General features: G+C 28.0%; 1 protein-coding gene across 1 annotated transcript in view; it reads left to right on the top strand.

Moving 5' to 3' along the window:
• Positions 1–18,677, top strand: part of Nup160 (nuclear pore complex protein Nup160) — a 57,157-nt gene extending 38,480 nt beyond the window's left edge. Inside the window, exons 18-33 of the mRNA XM_067280872.1 lie at positions 4,394–4,527; positions 4,611–4,687; positions 5,274–5,430; positions 6,702–6,771; positions 8,096–8,317; positions 8,400–8,495; positions 8,566–8,660; positions 8,728–8,930; positions 9,001–9,167; positions 9,245–9,308; positions 11,621–11,858; positions 11,936–12,031; positions 12,109–12,253; positions 12,334–12,459; positions 12,539–12,643; positions 18,348–18,677. Coding sequence (XP_067136973.1) covers positions 4,394–4,527; positions 4,611–4,687; positions 5,274–5,430; positions 6,702–6,771; positions 8,096–8,317; positions 8,400–8,495; positions 8,566–8,660; positions 8,728–8,930; positions 9,001–9,167; positions 9,245–9,308; positions 11,621–11,858; positions 11,936–12,031; positions 12,109–12,253; positions 12,334–12,459; positions 12,539–12,643; positions 18,348–18,446 — 2,094 coding nt within the window. The 3' untranslated portion in view covers positions 18,447–18,677. The remainder of the gene's footprint in view (positions 1–4,393; positions 4,528–4,610; positions 4,688–5,273; positions 5,431–6,701; positions 6,772–8,095; positions 8,318–8,399; positions 8,496–8,565; positions 8,661–8,727; positions 8,931–9,000; positions 9,168–9,244; positions 9,309–11,620; positions 11,859–11,935; positions 12,032–12,108; positions 12,254–12,333; positions 12,460–12,538; positions 12,644–18,347) is intronic.
• Positions 18,678–19,293: the final 616 nt, after the last annotated feature.

The following is a 19,293-nucleotide window of genomic DNA, read 5'->3' as shown; positions in this document are numbered from 1 at the left end:
CAAATGCATTTCACAATCACTTGCCTCTTCAGTGGACGCTATACTTTTACATTACCAGTACATTTATATTCTACCAAGCTGTCCCAGCATGCATCTACAGATACGCCAGTATTTAAATTGATAACATTTGCATAACCTTTGATGCAATAATGTTCAACGATGCGTCTCGTTACAATGTTTTATATTTTATACAATATCTTAATATTATTTCTATTTATAATACAATTTTTATTTTTACAATGTTGATGCCTCGGAAATTCAGTTCTTTTTAGTCGGATGAAAAAGAGTCGTTTTTAAACTCATTTATTTTTAAGAAATTTACAATTTTTTAGAGATTATTGTTTTTAACATTATTAAGAACTGCTTTTGAATTTGTCATCAGCTGCAATTTCAGTAAGATTTTCAAATGTTTTATTGCATAGAAACATTTAAAATTTATAAATATATAAAATAATCAGTAGTATTACATTTAAATGAAATAAAAAAGAGTAAGAATAAAAAATAGTAAAAAATACCATTTATATACAGGGTCTTCCAAAAAGAATGCTACCATTTTTAAATTATGTTAATTACAAGGTGCGTTCCATAAGTAATGCGACCAATTTTTTCATGACGCGATGATATGCCGTAACTTGTTCTAACCTGCTGTGCTAGGTGGCGGGGGGTGTTAGCTTCAAAACTTGCCTGGTCTCATTTGTTCCCAAGTTGCCAGCGGGTGAGAACATTTGTTCCTGTGAACCCTGTTTTGAGTTAATGTAACATGACGCGATAGATCATTTTATGGAGCAACATTATGCTATCAAATTTTGCATTGTACTTGGGAAGTCCACCACCGAAACTTTTACATTAATTCAGCAGGCCTTTGGAAATGATTGCTTGTCCAAATCACAAGTTTTCCGATGGCACAAGTCGTTCAAGGATGGCTGAGAGGAGGTCACTGACAAACCCCGCAGTGGATGTCCATCAACCTCCCAAATCAACGAAAATGTGAAGCATGTGCGTGATTGTTTGAACTCTGACTGACGGTTGATCCTTCAATTGATAGCAGATGCTCTAAACACGACAAAAACAACCATTTATCGCATTGTGGCTGAAGATTTAAACATGAAAAAAGTGTGCATCAAACTGGTCCCAAAAGTGTTGACTGACAAACAAATGGACGTGCAAGTACTTCGGTGCCAAGAGCTCTTGGAAATGTGTGAAAATGATTCAAATTTTTTAAACTCAGTTATCACTGGTGATGAGTCATAGATTTTTGAGTATGACCTGAGACAAAAAGGCAGAGTTTGGAGTGGCACACCCCAGCGTCACCCCACTCCAAGAAGGCACACATGAGCAAGTCCAGGATCAAAACCATGCTCATTGTCTTCTTTGACATCAGAGGCATCGTCCACCACGAATTCGTAGCTGCTGGGACCACTGCGAAAGCAGCTTTCTACTTGGAAGTGCTCAAAAGGATAAAAAGGAGGGTTGCGCGCTGCCGGAGCAGCATCAAGTATGTGTGGAAATTTTATCACGACAATGCGCCAAGCCACAGTGCCTTCGTTGTCAACGATTTCCTAGTCAGGACCCACACTCCATTGGTTCCTCTGGCTCCCGCTGACTTTTTCTTGTTTCCTCATTTAAAAGGAGCCATGAAAGGGAAACATTGGGACACAATTGAAAACATCAAGGCTTATGTTACATTGGCTCTAAAGGACATTCCGGAGAAGGCCTTGCAGGCCTGGAAACATTGCCTTCACAAGTGTATCAACGCAGGAGAGTGCTATTTCAAAGATTTTTGACTAATTGTAAGAATATGTTCAATAAATGATTTTTTATGAATTTGGTCACATTACTTATGGAACGCACCTTGTATAATCTGAGAAGTGTGCATTGTACACTATTCAATAGAGTAACTGTTAAAGTTTCATCTATCTGCATACAGACATTTTTTTGTTTGCTGTCTCTAGAAAATGTCATAAACAAAAATGGCAACTTCACAACAGCAAACATATTTTGTGTTTGCAGTCTGCAAAGTTGGAACCACTCATCAATGTACAACAAGAATGTTTGCCTCTCATGGTTGGATCACTTTGAAATTGTATGTGAAACTCAAAATATTATTGAAAATTGAGTTGCAGAATGGTGACTGATTCCAAGTTTGTAAACTGCAGAACACAAAATGCTTTCTCTGTTGCACAATTGCTATTTATGTTTATGGCATTTTCTAGAGACAGCAGACAAAAAATGTTTCTATGCAGGTGGTAGATGAAACTTGGACACGTGCTCGTATCAATTGATGTACATTGCATACTTCTCAGATAATAACTAATAAAATTACAGTAATTTAAAATGGTAGCATTCTTTTTGGAAGAACTGGAAGAACCTGTATTATAAACTATGACATATGTAAATTTTGACATTTTCTGGGACTCTTTACTCATAGATTCTTAAAAATTATACCCTACTAGTTTTAAGAAGGGTAAAGTATTTATTTATTTATTTATTTAATTAAGATAGATATAAATTTCATTTTAATTGTAATATTTCAGAGACGTTAATGATAATTTTATGCACTTTCTTGAAAAGAAATTAGTTTTGATACAGTATGCTTTATCTTAATACTATACTTATGGTTCTGCTGAAAGAACTTCATGTAACAGTAGTTAAAGCACAGTTTCAAAGTATTTCTTATCCCGTTTTTTACGTCAGATCAGTTTTAGAAGATTGTTTTCTAAAATCAATGTTTCAGAAGTGATCTGAAAGAGATCTTGAAACTAAATAGTTTGTCTTTAAATTACTTATTACTGTTCAAACATTAAATTTGTTATAAAAACACAACTGAACTATCATACAATAAAATAATAAATCATTACCAGTTAATCTGTAATTATTATTGTAACTTTTAAATATTTATACATTTGTTTTCTCTACTGATAATTGGAGTTTTTTTAAAGACAAATTATTTAGTTTCAAGATCTCTTTCATTTCACTTCTGAAACATTGATTTTAGAAAACAATCTTCTAAAACTGATCTGATACAAGTTTTATTCCTTGTAACTATTATAATAAGATTTCTATAATTTTTTAAAATAATTGCAATAATAGTAATATTACCATAAAATGTGTATGCTTTGCACCACTTTGCAAATCACTTTTACCGATCTGTGGCAAGTAAAATATAAATCATTGTATACATTTCTTATTTTATCTCACAGTGGACATATTATAGCACATTTCATAATTGAATTGGACATTCTACAATTTTTTGCACTGGCATTCTTTGCACTCTAGATTGAACTTTAGACTGAAAAAAATCCAAAATATTGGCATTTTCAACTTTTGTGTGTATTCCAAAGCCTCAAAGTTGTAATATGGTGAATATATATTTCTTTAATTTCTAGTTGTGTTGACATCTAATAAATAAATGATTTCTTCCTACATTTTATGCCTAAAACCTACAGTTCAAGTAAATGCAAATGCATGTAAACATTTTAGTATGTTGGGGTTACTTTGCACCAGTGTAGAGGAGGAGTAGAGGAGAACGTTTTCTGATTTTGCTGTTCCATGAGTGACTTTGGATTCCCTGTGGATAAGTGTAAACTCTAAACTATACTGCATAGTTCATGCTTATTTCGGTTGGACTGGGAGAATAGTGAAACAATTTGTAAAAAATTGACCAGGAAAACAATGATTGCGAGGTTTTTAAAAAGAAAATGACAACTAACATCATGTTTTGCAGCAAACATAAAGAAGGCTAGTGTGTCAATAACAAAGGAAACATTTACAGATTTCATAGACAATTTAGAAGAAAGGTTGGAGGAGTACCCTCTGAAAACAGTTGGAATTATGATAAGACTAATCTAACCAATGACCCAGAATCCAAAAGATTTACAAGTAAACAAGGTGTCAAGTATTTAGAAAATGTCTGCAATGCCTCTAAGGCAAGTATATCAATCATGATTGGAAAATCACAATTTAATTTTGTATCTCTTTTATACATCTCTTAGATACTGTTAATAAATTATTGCACTTATTTCAAATAGTGTGCTTTTGTGAGCATGGTTTAAGGTAACATTGCAAGTGAAAACATTGTTCCATGTCCATTCCTGCTTTTTTATCAATGTAATATTTAAAGTGGTGTAAAGTATCTATATAAGGGTACTTTAGACCATATTTTTTGGTCTGTAAAAAAATAAAGTAAGAAAGCTTCAATACTGAGATTTGGTTAGATGTTTCAGTAGACATTTCAGAATACATGTGCAATAGAACATATTTAGAACTCCATTATAAGAGACTGCAAAGACTTCTAAAGAAAAAAAAAATGGTGCAAAGTATACACACTTACTGTTCTTATTTTTTAAACAGTTTATTTTTAATATTTATATAAATGAAATTCTATTGTTTTTAGTGTGGGCTTTCGGTAGAAAAAGCTGAACAGTTGAATTCCGATCTAATACCATTAACAAGTATGCTGACTCAAGCGTATTTTGTTATGAAATGGACTACAGAATGCTACATATCTCCTGTGCAGCCAAATTTAATGTTAGTTTTAGAATTTTTTTTAATATAAAAATACTAGAATTATCTTAATTAATTTAGCTCTAAAATTAACGTAAATTTTATAGTGAGTCAGGCATGCAACAGCTGTCATTGCTTGATATGTCAGAAAATCCTGATATATCATCAAGAAGTAAAAAGTCAAGTGAGTAATATTTATAAAATTATTCAAATTTTATAAAAATTTTAAGTTGTACAATATTTATTATAATTTTATTGGATTATATCTACTCAATCAGTTGTCATTTTTTTTAATATAAAAGTGAAAGATTATTAAATAAATAGAAGAAGGAATACAGAACAAAGAATTAGTACACATCAATAATAATGTAAACCTATTTTAATAAATAATTTCAGTAACTAATATTTCTGTGCTGTTTTTCCTGTATGTTGATGATTATATGATTAATATCTTATTCTTCAAATAACATAAATGTTTGCAAATGCCATTATCTCATTCTATAAATGAATATCCTGCAGAGTAGATAATGGTGTTAAAAAAGTCCTTAATAATTTTAGAAAGACAAGTCTTAATTTTATATATATTTTTTTTTAATATGAAATATTGATTATATTTACATTTTCTTTCCATTTAAAAGCTGTTTCTGTCAGTTAGAATCACTTTCCAAACTGAGTTCTTATTTTCTTAAATAATGATACACACATCTATTTACATTTAACTTCTTTATCTATAAATTTTCTAGATTCTAAAATTGTTTTTAAACATACAGCTTTTATTCCTGGTTCTTTGGTTCATTTATTCCTGCGAGAACAAGGAGGTATTCAAGTTCGCCAACTACTTGGATTGTTGCAACCAGCTGAAGATAGAATGCAAAGTGCTTGGAACAATCTTTTACCTTCGTTAGTCAATATTGTGGCTCAATTGATGTATCCTACAATTATTAGAATTAATAGATTAGATTTTAAATAATTAATTGAAATTTGAAATTGGATTTTTTTATTTTAAATAAAAAAAATCAAATATTTAAATAATAATGACCATACAAACAATTTTAGATCAATTTAAATGTTTCACCCTTTTTTAAAATCTATGCATAGACAGATGATAGATAACTTGAAGATAAAACACAATTCTTCATTAAAGTGACAGATTACATCATTGGTCATTTTATTGGAGAATTGTATTATTTAAATAGTAAATAATCCTTGAAACTATATGATTTATGTAATTATGTAAAAAAATCAATTTTCTTCCAGAAGTCAAAATATTTTTTTGATGGCTGGATGGCTGTGAAGTAGTTAAAGCATCAACCTACTGTTTTGGAATTGAATCTGGGTGAGCAACCCAAGAAATTTTTGTGATGGTCTATCCCAAAAAAATGGTGAGATATGTCATGCCTCATCTCACACCATTTGGCTAAACTTATTATGGACATGATTAAAAAGATCTTCAGTGTCCATAGAATGGAAAGGGCAAGAAAATATTTTTTATATGTGTATGTAATAAGAAATAAATAGTTACATTTTTTATTCTTGTTTATTTATAACAATCACAATGTAATTAATACATTATTGTAAAATACATCAGATATGTTTTACTAAAGAAGTATTTCAGTTTGTTTCTTGTTTTTATAACTGCACAGTTGTAAAAATTAGAGATTCTCAAAAAGAGGAAATAATTCTCAAAAAAAGTTAATAAATATTAGCATTTTTATTCTTGGAAAGATTAATGATATGTTGTAAGTATACTGGTGTTGGTTGATAATTTGTATGTGTATAATCGATAAAGGACTAAATAAATGTATACTTGCTTACTGGAGATTAAAATTCAATAAAATGAAAAACGTTCTTATAATATTATAGAATTGTGCTGGATGTTTGAATGGTTTTTTATTTTATTGATAAAGGACTGAACTGTTTCATAGTAAAAAAGCCTGATGAGAGATGTGTTTTCCCATTCGAAATGCATAGCATTAAAGGTTTTTAAAGTTGATTTAATGGTCTTAGTTCCTTTTTAAAAAAGAACAGATATAGATCTGACATTGTTACTAGACTAGTAATATATACAAATGTCATTAATAGCATAATTATTTGAAATTAATGATGCTTTTGATTCAGAAAAAAAAATGATGAATTTAAAAGTTTCTTTTATTAGCATAATTATTACAGTTGTCATTTTTCTTAATTCTATATATCAGTTGGCCAAATGGAATGAATTTCTTATTTCCTGAATTCCTCTTAGTACAATGTCAATATTTGCCATTACAAGTAAGTTCTGTAAATTATTATAGTTTAAGATGTTATATATAAATTAATATTCTAATATATTTAATGATATATTTGTGATAATATAATTTCCAGTGTAATTGCTAATTACACTGGAAATTATCTTAAATATTAATATCACTTGGTTAAATCTTGTTGAAATGAATATAGTATTATATAGTAATGTCTAAGTTTTAGCTCAGTTTGTTTCCTCAAAAATGTTACTCAAAACTAAACAAAATGTTTGAAAGTAATAATAGTTTGCAATTTTAAACAAAAATGAAAAATGAAAACAATTATTATTAACATTTAAATTGATAGTATTGAAATATTTAATTTTATAAAATTGTTTGTAAATAAATACTCAAAACATGAAAAAAGCCTGCCAAACTAACCCATTTATTGTGTAAATGGAGCATTTATTATTTAATGAAGCATTACTTTGTCATATTCTTTATAATATACAATATATCACAATATTAATCTATATATATAGATTAATATGGTGATATATTGTGATGGGAACAATGTCTTGACAATTTTCTCATTATGAAAAAGACAAAATAGAAATGGCAGCATCTAGAATCAATGAATCTCACAAAATTTTTGAACAAGTGAGTGAAATGAAGGAGGAGTTGGCCTGACGGAGAGTGAAACAAGCAGGGGTAGTGGATTGTGCTAAGAGTGGAGTGAAGATGGGAGGATTGAATTACCCAAGAAATGGGAGGTTGAGTGAAGTGACCCACCAGTTGATGAGTGGATAAAACCACTGAACACTGCTAGTTGATTGTGGGTCTGTGCCTCTCCAACAGGCTGTTTGTGTAGAGTTTCCAGGTTGATAACACCTAAATAAGGGTTAGTTTCTCATTAAAAACCTTTCAGGAAGCATTTTCCTTAGCAGATCACCCATTTGTCACATAGCTGTAACCAAATAAACCTATATGTAGGGAGTAAAGTGAGCGGGGGTTGGCTTGCAGGAATTGAATCGTCGCAGAATTCTTATGAATAGTCTATATTGAATCATGATATATCAAAACAAGTGAGCCAAGCCTATGGGTAAGCAAGTGAAGAGAATCACATAAGCATGGAATTGTAATGTTTTTTTTTTCTGTGGTATGTTCAACTGATTTGAAGAAGAAGAAGAAAAAGTTTTTTGTTCTGGAATCTGAAGGTTGTTCTATGTTCAATTTTGATAGAGAAAAATCTGAAAGGAAGGTTTTTTAAATATGATTTGAGTATGAAGGTGCATTTTGAAATGAATCTGAGCTGAAAAAAATGTTTCATATCTCATTATTTTACATATTTTTAATTCCTTTTTTTTAATTAGGAATATGTAAGGTTATTACAACATTGGTGTGAATGGAATACTTGTTCTTACCAGTTTTTGGTTGCTAATTGTCATCTTTGTCTTGGTGAGCCTCAAAAGGCATTTGACTTATTTTGTCAAGCTGCAGAAGGTATAAATAATGAACTATTTCTACACAATAAATTAATACAAGGCATCGAACAGACCTCATCGAGTTCCTTAATTGTTCAGTATTATTTAAAAGTAATCATCTTTAAACTTTATTTTTATCATTTTGTACAAATTTTATATAATATATAAAATTTATTTAATTTTTGTCATCTAGGTTATTCAACTATTTGAATTTTTCAAACAACCAGAATATATCATTTTACTTGCTGATACTGCTATAAATGTTATCGAACCTGAAGATCCTAGTATTGTAAGTATTTTTGGTTTTATATCACCTTATAACTCCTGAAAATATTTATTTCATAAAAGTTTTTTTTCAGCCTGTTTTTTGGTCTTTAATTTTCAAGTATCATTTAGAATTAAATCATAATGAAGAAGCTTATACTGCTATGATAGGGAATCCAGACCCTATTCGGTAATTATTTTAAGTTTAAATTATATAAAGTTTGAATGAAAATAATTTATATAAAGTTTTTTTACAGAAGGAAAGATAGCCTTAGACAGTTTATTGTTGTTTTATGTGAAAGAAGAGAATTACAATCACTCATCGAATTTTCCTATGCAGACTTAAAGAATGATGTTGTAAACATCTTAGAATCACGTGCAAGATCAACAGATTTGTTAACACAAAATTATTACAGTATTCTTTATGCTTTTCATATACATAATAATAATTTTCGAAAAGGTAATTATGAAAATTTAAAATATAAAATTAGTATGTTTATTATATTAAATAAATCTATAATTATTTACAGCTGCAAGTATAATGTATGAACATGCATTAAGATTGAGCAGAGAAGTTTTTGGTCGTGAGAGTTTAGTAAAACAGGCTCAGTGTTATCTAGCTGTTTTGAATTGTTTAAGGCTCATTGATCAGCAGTATGCTTGGATTGTTAAACCAATACCAACTGTTACAGACAATGTATATTATAATTTCTTTTACATTATCATTATATGACATATTGTACAAATTAATTTTTTTCTACTTTTATTTTGTAGAAAGATGAACCTATAAATGTGTCACCAAAAAGGAATTTTGATGGTGAAAGAATACCACAATCTGGTAAGTTTTATATTTATAATTGAAAATAACAGTAATATACAAGGTCAGGCAATTAAGTTTGAAAGTATTCTTTTTCATTTCAATATACTTTGTACACCATATACTGATTGTGAAATAGGTGCTGAAGTCATAATGTAAGGCCCTTCAAAATTTATTTCACTTCTAATTCCTTTCTCCTTTCATTTTTCAGGTAATTTTTCAAACTTCTAATGAGTTAAAAAAATTATCATTTCTGAACTGTTTTCAAGTTCTTTGCACAAGTTCAATTGCTGTTGCTTTTATCTAAATAATTTTTAATACTTAAAAATGTAGACAGATGCAAATTTACGATGTTGTTATTTACCTAATAATAAATAGAGTTGAAGTAGTCTCATACTACATGAATTAAGTTTTCACAACAGTATTACTAATTAAACTGGCAAGAAATTAAAAAATAATTTTGAAACTTAATTGTTCAATCTTGTATATTTTATTTGGAAATAATTTAACTGAATATTGTTTTTATTATACAAGTTATTATAAGATATTATTTCAATCATATTTTAATTGGAACAGTTACAAATTTTTTAGTAATACAGTAGTCTCTAGATATCTGCTGGAATTGGTTTTGGGATCTCTCATGATACTAAAATATTAAGATGTTCAAATCCCCAATGTAAAATAATATAGTATTTGAATATAACCTACCCAGATCTATATAATCATCTATAGATTACTTATAATACTTAATATTGTATAAATGCTTGCAATTTTAAGAATAGTTGTTATACTGTGCTGTTTAGGAAATAGTGAAAAGTCTGTACATATTCACTATAGATGCAGCTATTGTAACCTAACTAAATTATGGCATTTAGCTCACTTCAGAGAGCTCTGGTATATTCACCAAGTGTAGAAAGTTACAGTGTGGAAATCAAACAATCAAGGAGATTGCAAAGATTCACCATCTACTATCTAAACTATTTCGAAGCTTAGTAAATTGCATACAATGAAGAAAAAGGAGGTGACATAAGATATGAGATTCCTCAACATAATGGGGGGGCATTGCAAGTGTGCTTGGATTTATCAAAGGAAGGATTTTGAGAATGATTATAACCAAACAGCCCAAAGTATATGACAAGGTTAACCTGCCTGTGTTATTCCCAACAATTCTCGGGGTCATGACCTCTGATCTTGATCGTTTGACCTGAGATATCTCTTTACAGTATTGGAACTAGATGTTACTAGTCGTTATAATTTTTATGTTAAAAATAACTTCCAAAATATAATTTTTTTTTGTTTTTATATTTATTAAAATATCTATTTTGTTTGTGAAAAGTAAAATAATAATTTTGGACAATACAATAGCCATGATTATTTTTTTAAAAAACGTAAATTTTTTCATTAGGCTTAACATCGACATAAATTCAATGTGGTGGCCACATGCAATGAAGAAAAATTTCAATGTGGGATAGGTTAAGAACCCAAAGGGATTGGTATGTGAGGGAGGGATGAGTAATGTGTACAGCATTCCAGTTGAGTATGAGGACAGATGATACAAAAGTGCTACACACTTGCCAACAGAATGAAAGAACGTTTATAAAATTTTCAGAAAGGAAGTTTGAGTGGTTCTGGAGAAGAACTTGTTAAAAAAAAAAAAAAAGGTAAAAGCTAGGTAACAAGAAGAAATAATTATTATATCCAATTTTAAGAATAGTGTCTTGAGGACAATAACCACTAGCACTGCCCTAGTGTTGAATAAAAGACAAGAAGAGAATGAGGTAGATCAGTGGTGTAGTTCCTGAGAACAGCCAGTCATCTTACAGAGACAGTAGATCATAATGTGCACATTGGCCAGGTGTTTCCATTTCAATCACAATTAACAAACTGTTTACTACTTGTCAAACGCTTTTATTTAATGGAGTTACTTTTACTGTATTGTTAAGTTGTGGTTATGTTTTATCTTTAATGACATTAAATTTAAAATGTTTAATGTTTGAGTCCATTACATGCCATTGCAAATTTTTCTAGCTTGTTCTACATTCAAATTTAAGTGTTCAATCTGACAATGAGATAAAACAGTCTCAAAAAGTGTTTAATTAAAAATAAATAGGCCCTTTAGTTTCTGTAATGATTGTTTGAATCTTAACATTGGGGATCTGATGATTTCAAAAGAGAGAAATATCTTTGAATGATTTGCAAAATTATGTTCTTTTTACTATTTATTAATATAGATATATATTGCCATAATTATTATTATTATAATAAGAATTATCATATTTAGATTTGAAGTGCAGACAAAAGTATTTTATTAAAATTCTATATTATTTTAATAGGTACAACTAAGATGGAAGTACTAGAAATTGAAGATATTAAACATGAGTATGACTTAGTTCATGCAAGACTCAAACTATTGCAAAATGATTCTTCTCCTACCAATATTGCGGCAAGTTTATTATCTCCTGGTGAAACAGTTACACTTCTTGTTAACTCTGGTTTTTATGATGCAGCAATACATATTTGTCAGTCTTTCAATTTATCATATGTACCAGTATTTGATGGTATTGCAGAAAAGTTAGTTTTGAATCTAGTATAGTTTTGTTTAATTTTATAACTCTATTATCAGTATTAATAAATGCTTTTTTTTTAAGATGCTTAGAATTAATGCATCAGTATAATCAACAAGTTTTGTGTGAAGCTTGGGAATGGTTAGGAGAAAATGAATTACCTTCTGTTCAGACAATGAGGTTAAAATATATCTAATTGTAACAATTTTTCTATAAAATATATACAAAGTTAAAATGAAATTTATTAATCATTTCAGTGCTGATAAATATCTTTGGTATCTATTAAAATATTATCTTAATAAATATGAAAAGTCAAATCAGAGTATCTATCATCGATGTGTGGTCTCCAAGTTATTAGCTGAAGGAAGCCACTTACCAATTTGGTTAAAATTGTCATACCAAGTAATGTTTTTTTTTCTCTCTTAAGATTTTGGTTTATTAATTTTAAAAATAATTAATTTTTCTTTTTATTTTTTTAAAAGAGACGTAACTGTCCTGAATTACTGTGGTTATATATAAGTTGTGATATGCTAGAAGATGCTACCCAATTAGCAATAGAATATATTGATGCTGTAAGGGGCATTGGAAAAGAATATTTTGGATTAAAAGTAATAAAAATGCGTATTCATGCTTATTTCTATTTAAAAAATTTAAAAACAATTAAATTATTTTGACCAAATTTTTCAGTCTGCATTACATGGTATGAAACCTCCAGTTTGGCTGCCATACACATTACTAGATATGTTATTAAATTCATTAGAAGAAAATCAAGAAGATGAAGTTTACAATGAGGTAAATAATTATTTTTTATGTATTATGCTGATTTAGGTATAAAGTATTTAGATAGATTATATTTATTTTCAAAGAACACAGTACTTCAGTTCATTAAAGTACTTGTGTAAAAATTACATTTACATTTTATATATCATTTGAAGGTTATTTGATGTAGTGAATCATATTGCATCTACAGTAGTGAACCGAAAATTGGAATCAATTGGGGACTGGGGTTGTTCAGATTAGGGATTTGTTCTGATTACGGTTTATGTACGAAAAAATATATTAACCTGTCCGATGTTCAAATTTTTCTCCGTTGCGTGCCGCTTTGTGTTGAATTTTCGTCAATTTTAAGCCTAACGAAAATTTTTATAATAATAATCGAGGCTATCGTATCATTAAAAATTATTTCTGCATTTTGTACAAACAAAATAAATATATTGAAGAATATAAAAACATGAAAATTATACTTTAGAAGTAAATCTAGTATCAAAAATGTTCGATTCAGCACAACACAGTCCGACTGAAAATTGTGCTGATTACCGGCGATTCCGATTACCGGGGTGCCGATTTACGAGTCTCTACTGTATTTTATCATTAATTTCATTTAAAATAATTATAAGCAAAAATGTGCCCAATTATGTTCTTCCTGTAGTGGTACTCTTCCCTATCATTCTGGCTATTGAACTTGTCATGTCCAGTATTAAAATGATTCTGAAAATGGTACTTTGAGTTGACATTCATTCCTAATTATTTTTTAATATTTGTTGATTTCTGATTATTTTTAATTTTATATGATTAACAGAAAGATTATTGTAAATTAAATTTTATCAAGAGGACTGACCTCATTTCTTTTGGATAAAATAGCATTTAAGCAAAGGATAAATCTTAGGGTGGGCAAAAAAATGAAAAACTATGTTTGATTAATGTCATTGACTTAGATATTAATTTTGCATATAGATACTGTGAAGGTATTTACATGATTGTTCAAACCTTTTCAGAGAAATAAAGGTTATGTACGTGATGAGGGGACCTATTGAAATGTGTTAATATTAGTCTGTTAGATTAATTTCGTCCGTGGTAAATTCTATCTATCTGTACAGATTACACTAAGGCAAAATCTATTTCTATTCATTAAAGTACTAATGTTGTATACTGAGAAATTTCTTAAGTTTTTTTATAAATAAATTTAGTTGCTTCTTTATTTTCCCTATTTATATGTAACTTAACAATTTTTTGTAGCAAATATTTTGTTAGGTACAACTAGTTTATACAGATAACTTTTATAATTAAGATATCAAATTTTTAGAATATATTCTGATATTCTGCCAGAACTAGTTTTTTTTTTTAAGTTTAAAATTTATTTACTATTCAACCAACTGGATTGAAAAGGTAATTTATTAAAAGATTATATTTGAATCTGAAAAAGTTTGCTTAAAATAAATGAGAATGTTTGAAGAATTTTACAATTCCTTTAACACTAAAAATTTGTTTGATGTTTGTATAAAGCACTTATGTCCAATGTGTAAGTATAACTAACCTGATGTACTTCAGTTATATGTATTTTTAGACATATGATTTACAATTGTCAGCCTTAATTTACAAAGCCTATTTGTTTTTTAATGTTTAACATTTCTGGAAAACTTTAATTTCATCATCAGTAAGTATTTTAAACTACAGATTTTTATATTCAGAACAAACAGTTTTGAATAAAGAAATTCTGTTATAATGTATAGTGTATTATAAAACAAAGAGATTATTCTAAATACAAGTTCAGAACTTTAATATTTATACTATAAAAATTTTAAAATTGGCTCTGTTTCATTATTCTTTTGATTTAAAACTATTTAAAAACTGATTTTTCTGTAAAGCAATGAATTGAAATTTAAGAAAGAAAACATTCTATATCTGCAGATTAAAATCACCTAGTAATTGTTTAGTAAGGATTGCTTAACATAAATTTTAATATGGATTAGATTTGAATTAATGATAAATGAAACCAAAAACTATATACTATTTAGACGCACAATACAATAAGTAAATACTTTTTTTAACCCAGGAAATCCTGCAAATTTCTTAAAAATTCACTTTTTTCTTATTTTGTGTTAATTTTGCAAATAGAAAATATAATCAACTCATAAACTGTCAGAATACATTTGTATTTATTAATTTTAAATCTTCTTATTAGTTTTTTAAATTTTTGCTCATTACGGCATGTCACAAATGGTCAATAATCAATATGTAGCTTATTTGTGGCAGGAAAACTGAAAATTCTTTACTTGTCAGAACCTGTAATATCTGGAATAATTGTGCTTATGATGTCTTTATTTTTAACCGTGCCCAGTAGCTTCAATAACTGCATAACACCAAGTTGTGCAAATTGGGCAAGGATACAAATGAGTACAAAGTCTGCAAGTATGAAGTTTTTCTTCATAAACCTGATTATTAAAGCCAAACAAACTGTCGAATTATCAGGATACAAGCTCAATGTCGCTATTAAAGCAGCCACAGCCGAGGAAGACAAATCAAGAATACTAGAAAACAAAAGAAGTACTACAATCTCAAAAATGAACTAGAAATCTGCCAGGCTACAGGTGAAAAAACACATAACATCTGTTTTCTCTTAAATGCATTAAACACAATTCCACTCACATCAATTGAATTGGAAAGGGCATTCTTAATAGCAGGACTTTTTATTACTAAAATAAGAATCAGATTGAGTGATGGGAGTATTGACCATCTTTGCTTTTTAAAATCTTCTTATAAAAATTTACTATAACATTTTGTATTATGTTTTATTTAAAAGACAAAAATTAATTTTTAAGTTAGAAGTTTGATCTAAGTTCATTTTTTTTAAATTTTCAACTCAATTCAAAGCATTTTTTTTTTTGTAAGTAGTTTCAAACAAACTTTAATAAATTTTTCTCTATTTGTGAAAATTTCTACATAATTCAAAGGTAGTTTTTAATATATATCTTACACAGCATTATTAATATTGGAGGTTGCAGAACGTATTAAATTAATGAAAAATAATTATATTATTTGATTTCAAGATATACAAAATATCTTAAAAATAGTTAATTCTATCAACTGTTCACTTTTATCCCAGAATCCTGGGACAGGCAAAAGACCGAAAAATGAGAAACCCTAGTAAATACAATAAAATATATTACATTAAGGTTTGAACTTTTTATTCAAGTTTTAGTTAAAAATAACTTTGTTAATATGATTATAAAATATTCTACTGAAATAACTAAATATTCACAGTATGTTTGATGATAATAAGAATCATTATGAATAAAGATATGTTCAGATATTACAAGTATAATGTAGTTATGAGAAAAATGTTAACAACAAAATTGACTTTAAAAAAAAATCACACTTTAATCAGAAATACTTTTGATGATTCATCACCAGGCCAAATGGAAATGGAATAACAATAATTCAGATTTAAATGTAGCCCTGATTTTTGGACTGCAATTTGAAAAAATTGTGGACCTATAAATGCCCACGGTCATCAATCTGTCCTTTCTTAATCTTGAGAACGATGTTAGATAGATGAAAGACAAGACCAGATATAGAAAGCTTAGGGGCAGGAGGCCATGATTAACTATATATGAACTTCTGATGTAAACCGGAAGTCATATTATTTCAATTCAAAACTTTTCCCTTGAAAGCAGTTAATAGATGACTGGCACACTCCATTGCTAATAGAAAATTATGATGTACAGGGGCAAGACACTACAGTACTAATTTGAGATGGAGAGCATATATTTTAAATTAAATAAATTTAAAAAATATGATTAAAAATTGCAGCCCAGCATGTGACAATGTCACAATAAATAATTGCTCATTAGTAATAGAAGATTAATATTAAATTAAAACATAATATAAAGAAACCCAAATAAAATAATATTAAAAAGTAAACCCAATAAATTACTGAGATAAGTACTAAAAACAAATGCATAGATTTCAAACTAGAGGCATCAAAAGTGTAGAATCTATTTTAATGATCTAACAAGCACTGTCCAGTGATTTGAGAGGATCGTCCTAAAAGAATTACAAGAATTGCTAATTAAAATGTATACTGCCTCCTAAACAAATTAGCTTTGAATCTGTACAAGTTGTTATAATATAAAAGTGGTTGTCTGTATGTGTCTTTATAACTCCTGCAATTTTTGTCCAATCCAGATGAAATTTTGGTTATATTCATTTTATGTTCTGATGGAAAGTATGGGCTACTTATTTTCCAGAAATATTAGCTATAGAAATAAACATTTTATTGATATGGGATCAGTGATTGCATTTACGTTGCAGTGATGTCAGCAATGTCATTTAGTTCATGCTTGACAATGTAAGAGTAAAATTGATTAGGTAAATTTTAGATCTAAAAGAATAAGAATAACTGTGACTCCCTGAAGGCTGTGAAGTCAAACTTGAGCAAATCAAGTAAGAATGGGTTTGTCAAGGGTGCAGTACATATATATAACATATTTTAAATTTTTGTAAACTTTGACCCAAAAGTGAATGAACGTGTTTTTATGGTCTCCAATTTTCTTTCATCTTGCTCACCCTACACTCAACCCCACAACTATAACTGAAAAATAATACGACATATATATGTGTGTGTGTACACTAGAATTAATAAACATAGGAACTTTATAAACTCCAGATCTTTCCTGTAAAATGAAACCGTCCCTTTTGTTTGTTAATAACCTCCTGAGATTGTGTTTTAGCTGTATATTTCCAGTTCAATCTTCCTTTCTAAGGATCTTTTTTTCAATTTTAGGAATACATGTCTCAGATATGGACTAGAGAAGCTAGTAAATATTACATCTTGTTTGTATATAAAACCAAAATTATGATATTTTCATAAAATTTTATAATCTTTTAAATGAAAATACATTGAATTATACCTGATGATAATATATTTTTCTGTCCATCTGCAAGATTATTATGTTCAAAGGTGTGCAGATAGCAACAGAATATTATATTGTGTAGAAATAAGAGATCAAAAGTTATCTGTTAATATTTGTAAAGGATAAAGAATATAAAAAGTGTTTGTTTTGATGAGATAGTACACAACTTTGTCAACTTGACATCATCATCTTGATTGTAAAATGAAGGATTACATCAAGCTTATGTCCCAATAGACATTCAGTTTGTTTTGCAACAATATGCTTATTATTTCAAGACAGATTAGATTAGCTTCAAAAGCAAAATTTAATTAGTAAATGGATAGCAGTGTTGTTTCTATACACATACTATAATGATCTTTAATATAACAAGGTAAACAGTATAATTTAAATGTGGAACAAGAATTTTTTTGTTAGACATAAAAGGCATTTCTGTAAGCATCTATATATCTAGAGATTTTTTAAAAAATTTGTTTTAAAATTTACAAATTGAAAATATTAAACTATTTAATATCTTTACAGTAATTTATAAAATTTGTATTTAGTTCTCATAACACAAAGAAAAACTTTTAAGTTATATGATATAAGTTTAAGGTATATTATTGATGGTTTATTAAAGATGTTTTCAGACAATATATTCTACGCCATTGATTTAATCTATCTGAACATTTCTGATTAAATTACGATAACTGTTTCATTAAAATAGGTGTATATTTTATTACAATTTAAAAAGAAAATTTTTTAGAAATATAATTTTCAATTTAAAATTGATTAAATTAAAATCATTTATGTTATAAATTTTTCAGTTGTGCCAAAAATTGAAGGACAAGCTCTGTGAATATCAAGCTGAATTAGGATATGCTTCAAAAGCAACAGTTGAACTCTCAAGTCGGAATTCATTGTAGTAGTTAGAAATAAAAACATGAGGTACCACACACTGTACATGATTTGAAATTGTACAGTTTTGTGTTCAGTTATTTTATTATAATCTACAACTATTATGGGTGAAAATTTATACAGTTCTTTTAATGTTTGGAAGATTTTTATATATTGCAATTTTAATTACCCTAATAAATGATGTATAAATGATTTTATGAACCATCTATAACTTATAATAAATTTTTTAAAAGAGTGAACTGATTTGTTAAAGTATTTATTTTGATTTAAACTAACATTAGTAATATCCATTTCTAGATATGTTTGTTAGTCAAATAAGATCCTATTGTCATTTTTTTTCTTCAGAACTCCAATGTGTTTTGACTGTCAATGAAGGATTGGTAACAGATGATGATAAATTATGAAAATCTTCAGAAAGTTTTTATTTTTCATTGATTAACGCTTTATCAGAACAAATTTATTTAATGACATATAAGGATAAAGAACCAATTAATAAAATTAAATGATTTAAAATTATTAATAATAGTTCTTGTTTTAATTTACTTTATCCATTATACCAATATAATTTTGAGAAATTAACAGAATGGTTTTTATAAATTTTTAAATGAAATTTTTATTTATAAGATTATTTTTTTAATTAAAACATTTTGTTATTGAAGAAATATTAAAATATTTTCAACTTTTAAACATTATATCTGATGACTTGGATGTGGTAAATATTTAAAATTCATTGTGTAATAAAATTTTCAAGATTTTTAATTAAAAAATTTTGCATAAGTTTCTTAAAATTGCTCTAAAATAAATACAGATGACTTGATCACTTTTCACTGTAGAAACTTGATTAATTTCTACAGT

This window comes from Centruroides vittatus, unplaced genomic scaffold (genome assembly GCF_030686945.1).
Source record: "Centruroides vittatus isolate TY-2023 unplaced genomic scaffold, ASM3068694v2 contig_9, whole genome shotgun sequence".
Lineage (NCBI taxonomy): Eukaryota > Metazoa > Arthropoda > Arachnida > Scorpiones > Buthidae > Centruroides > Centruroides vittatus.
This window is presented reverse-complemented; position numbering and strand designations above follow the sequence as displayed.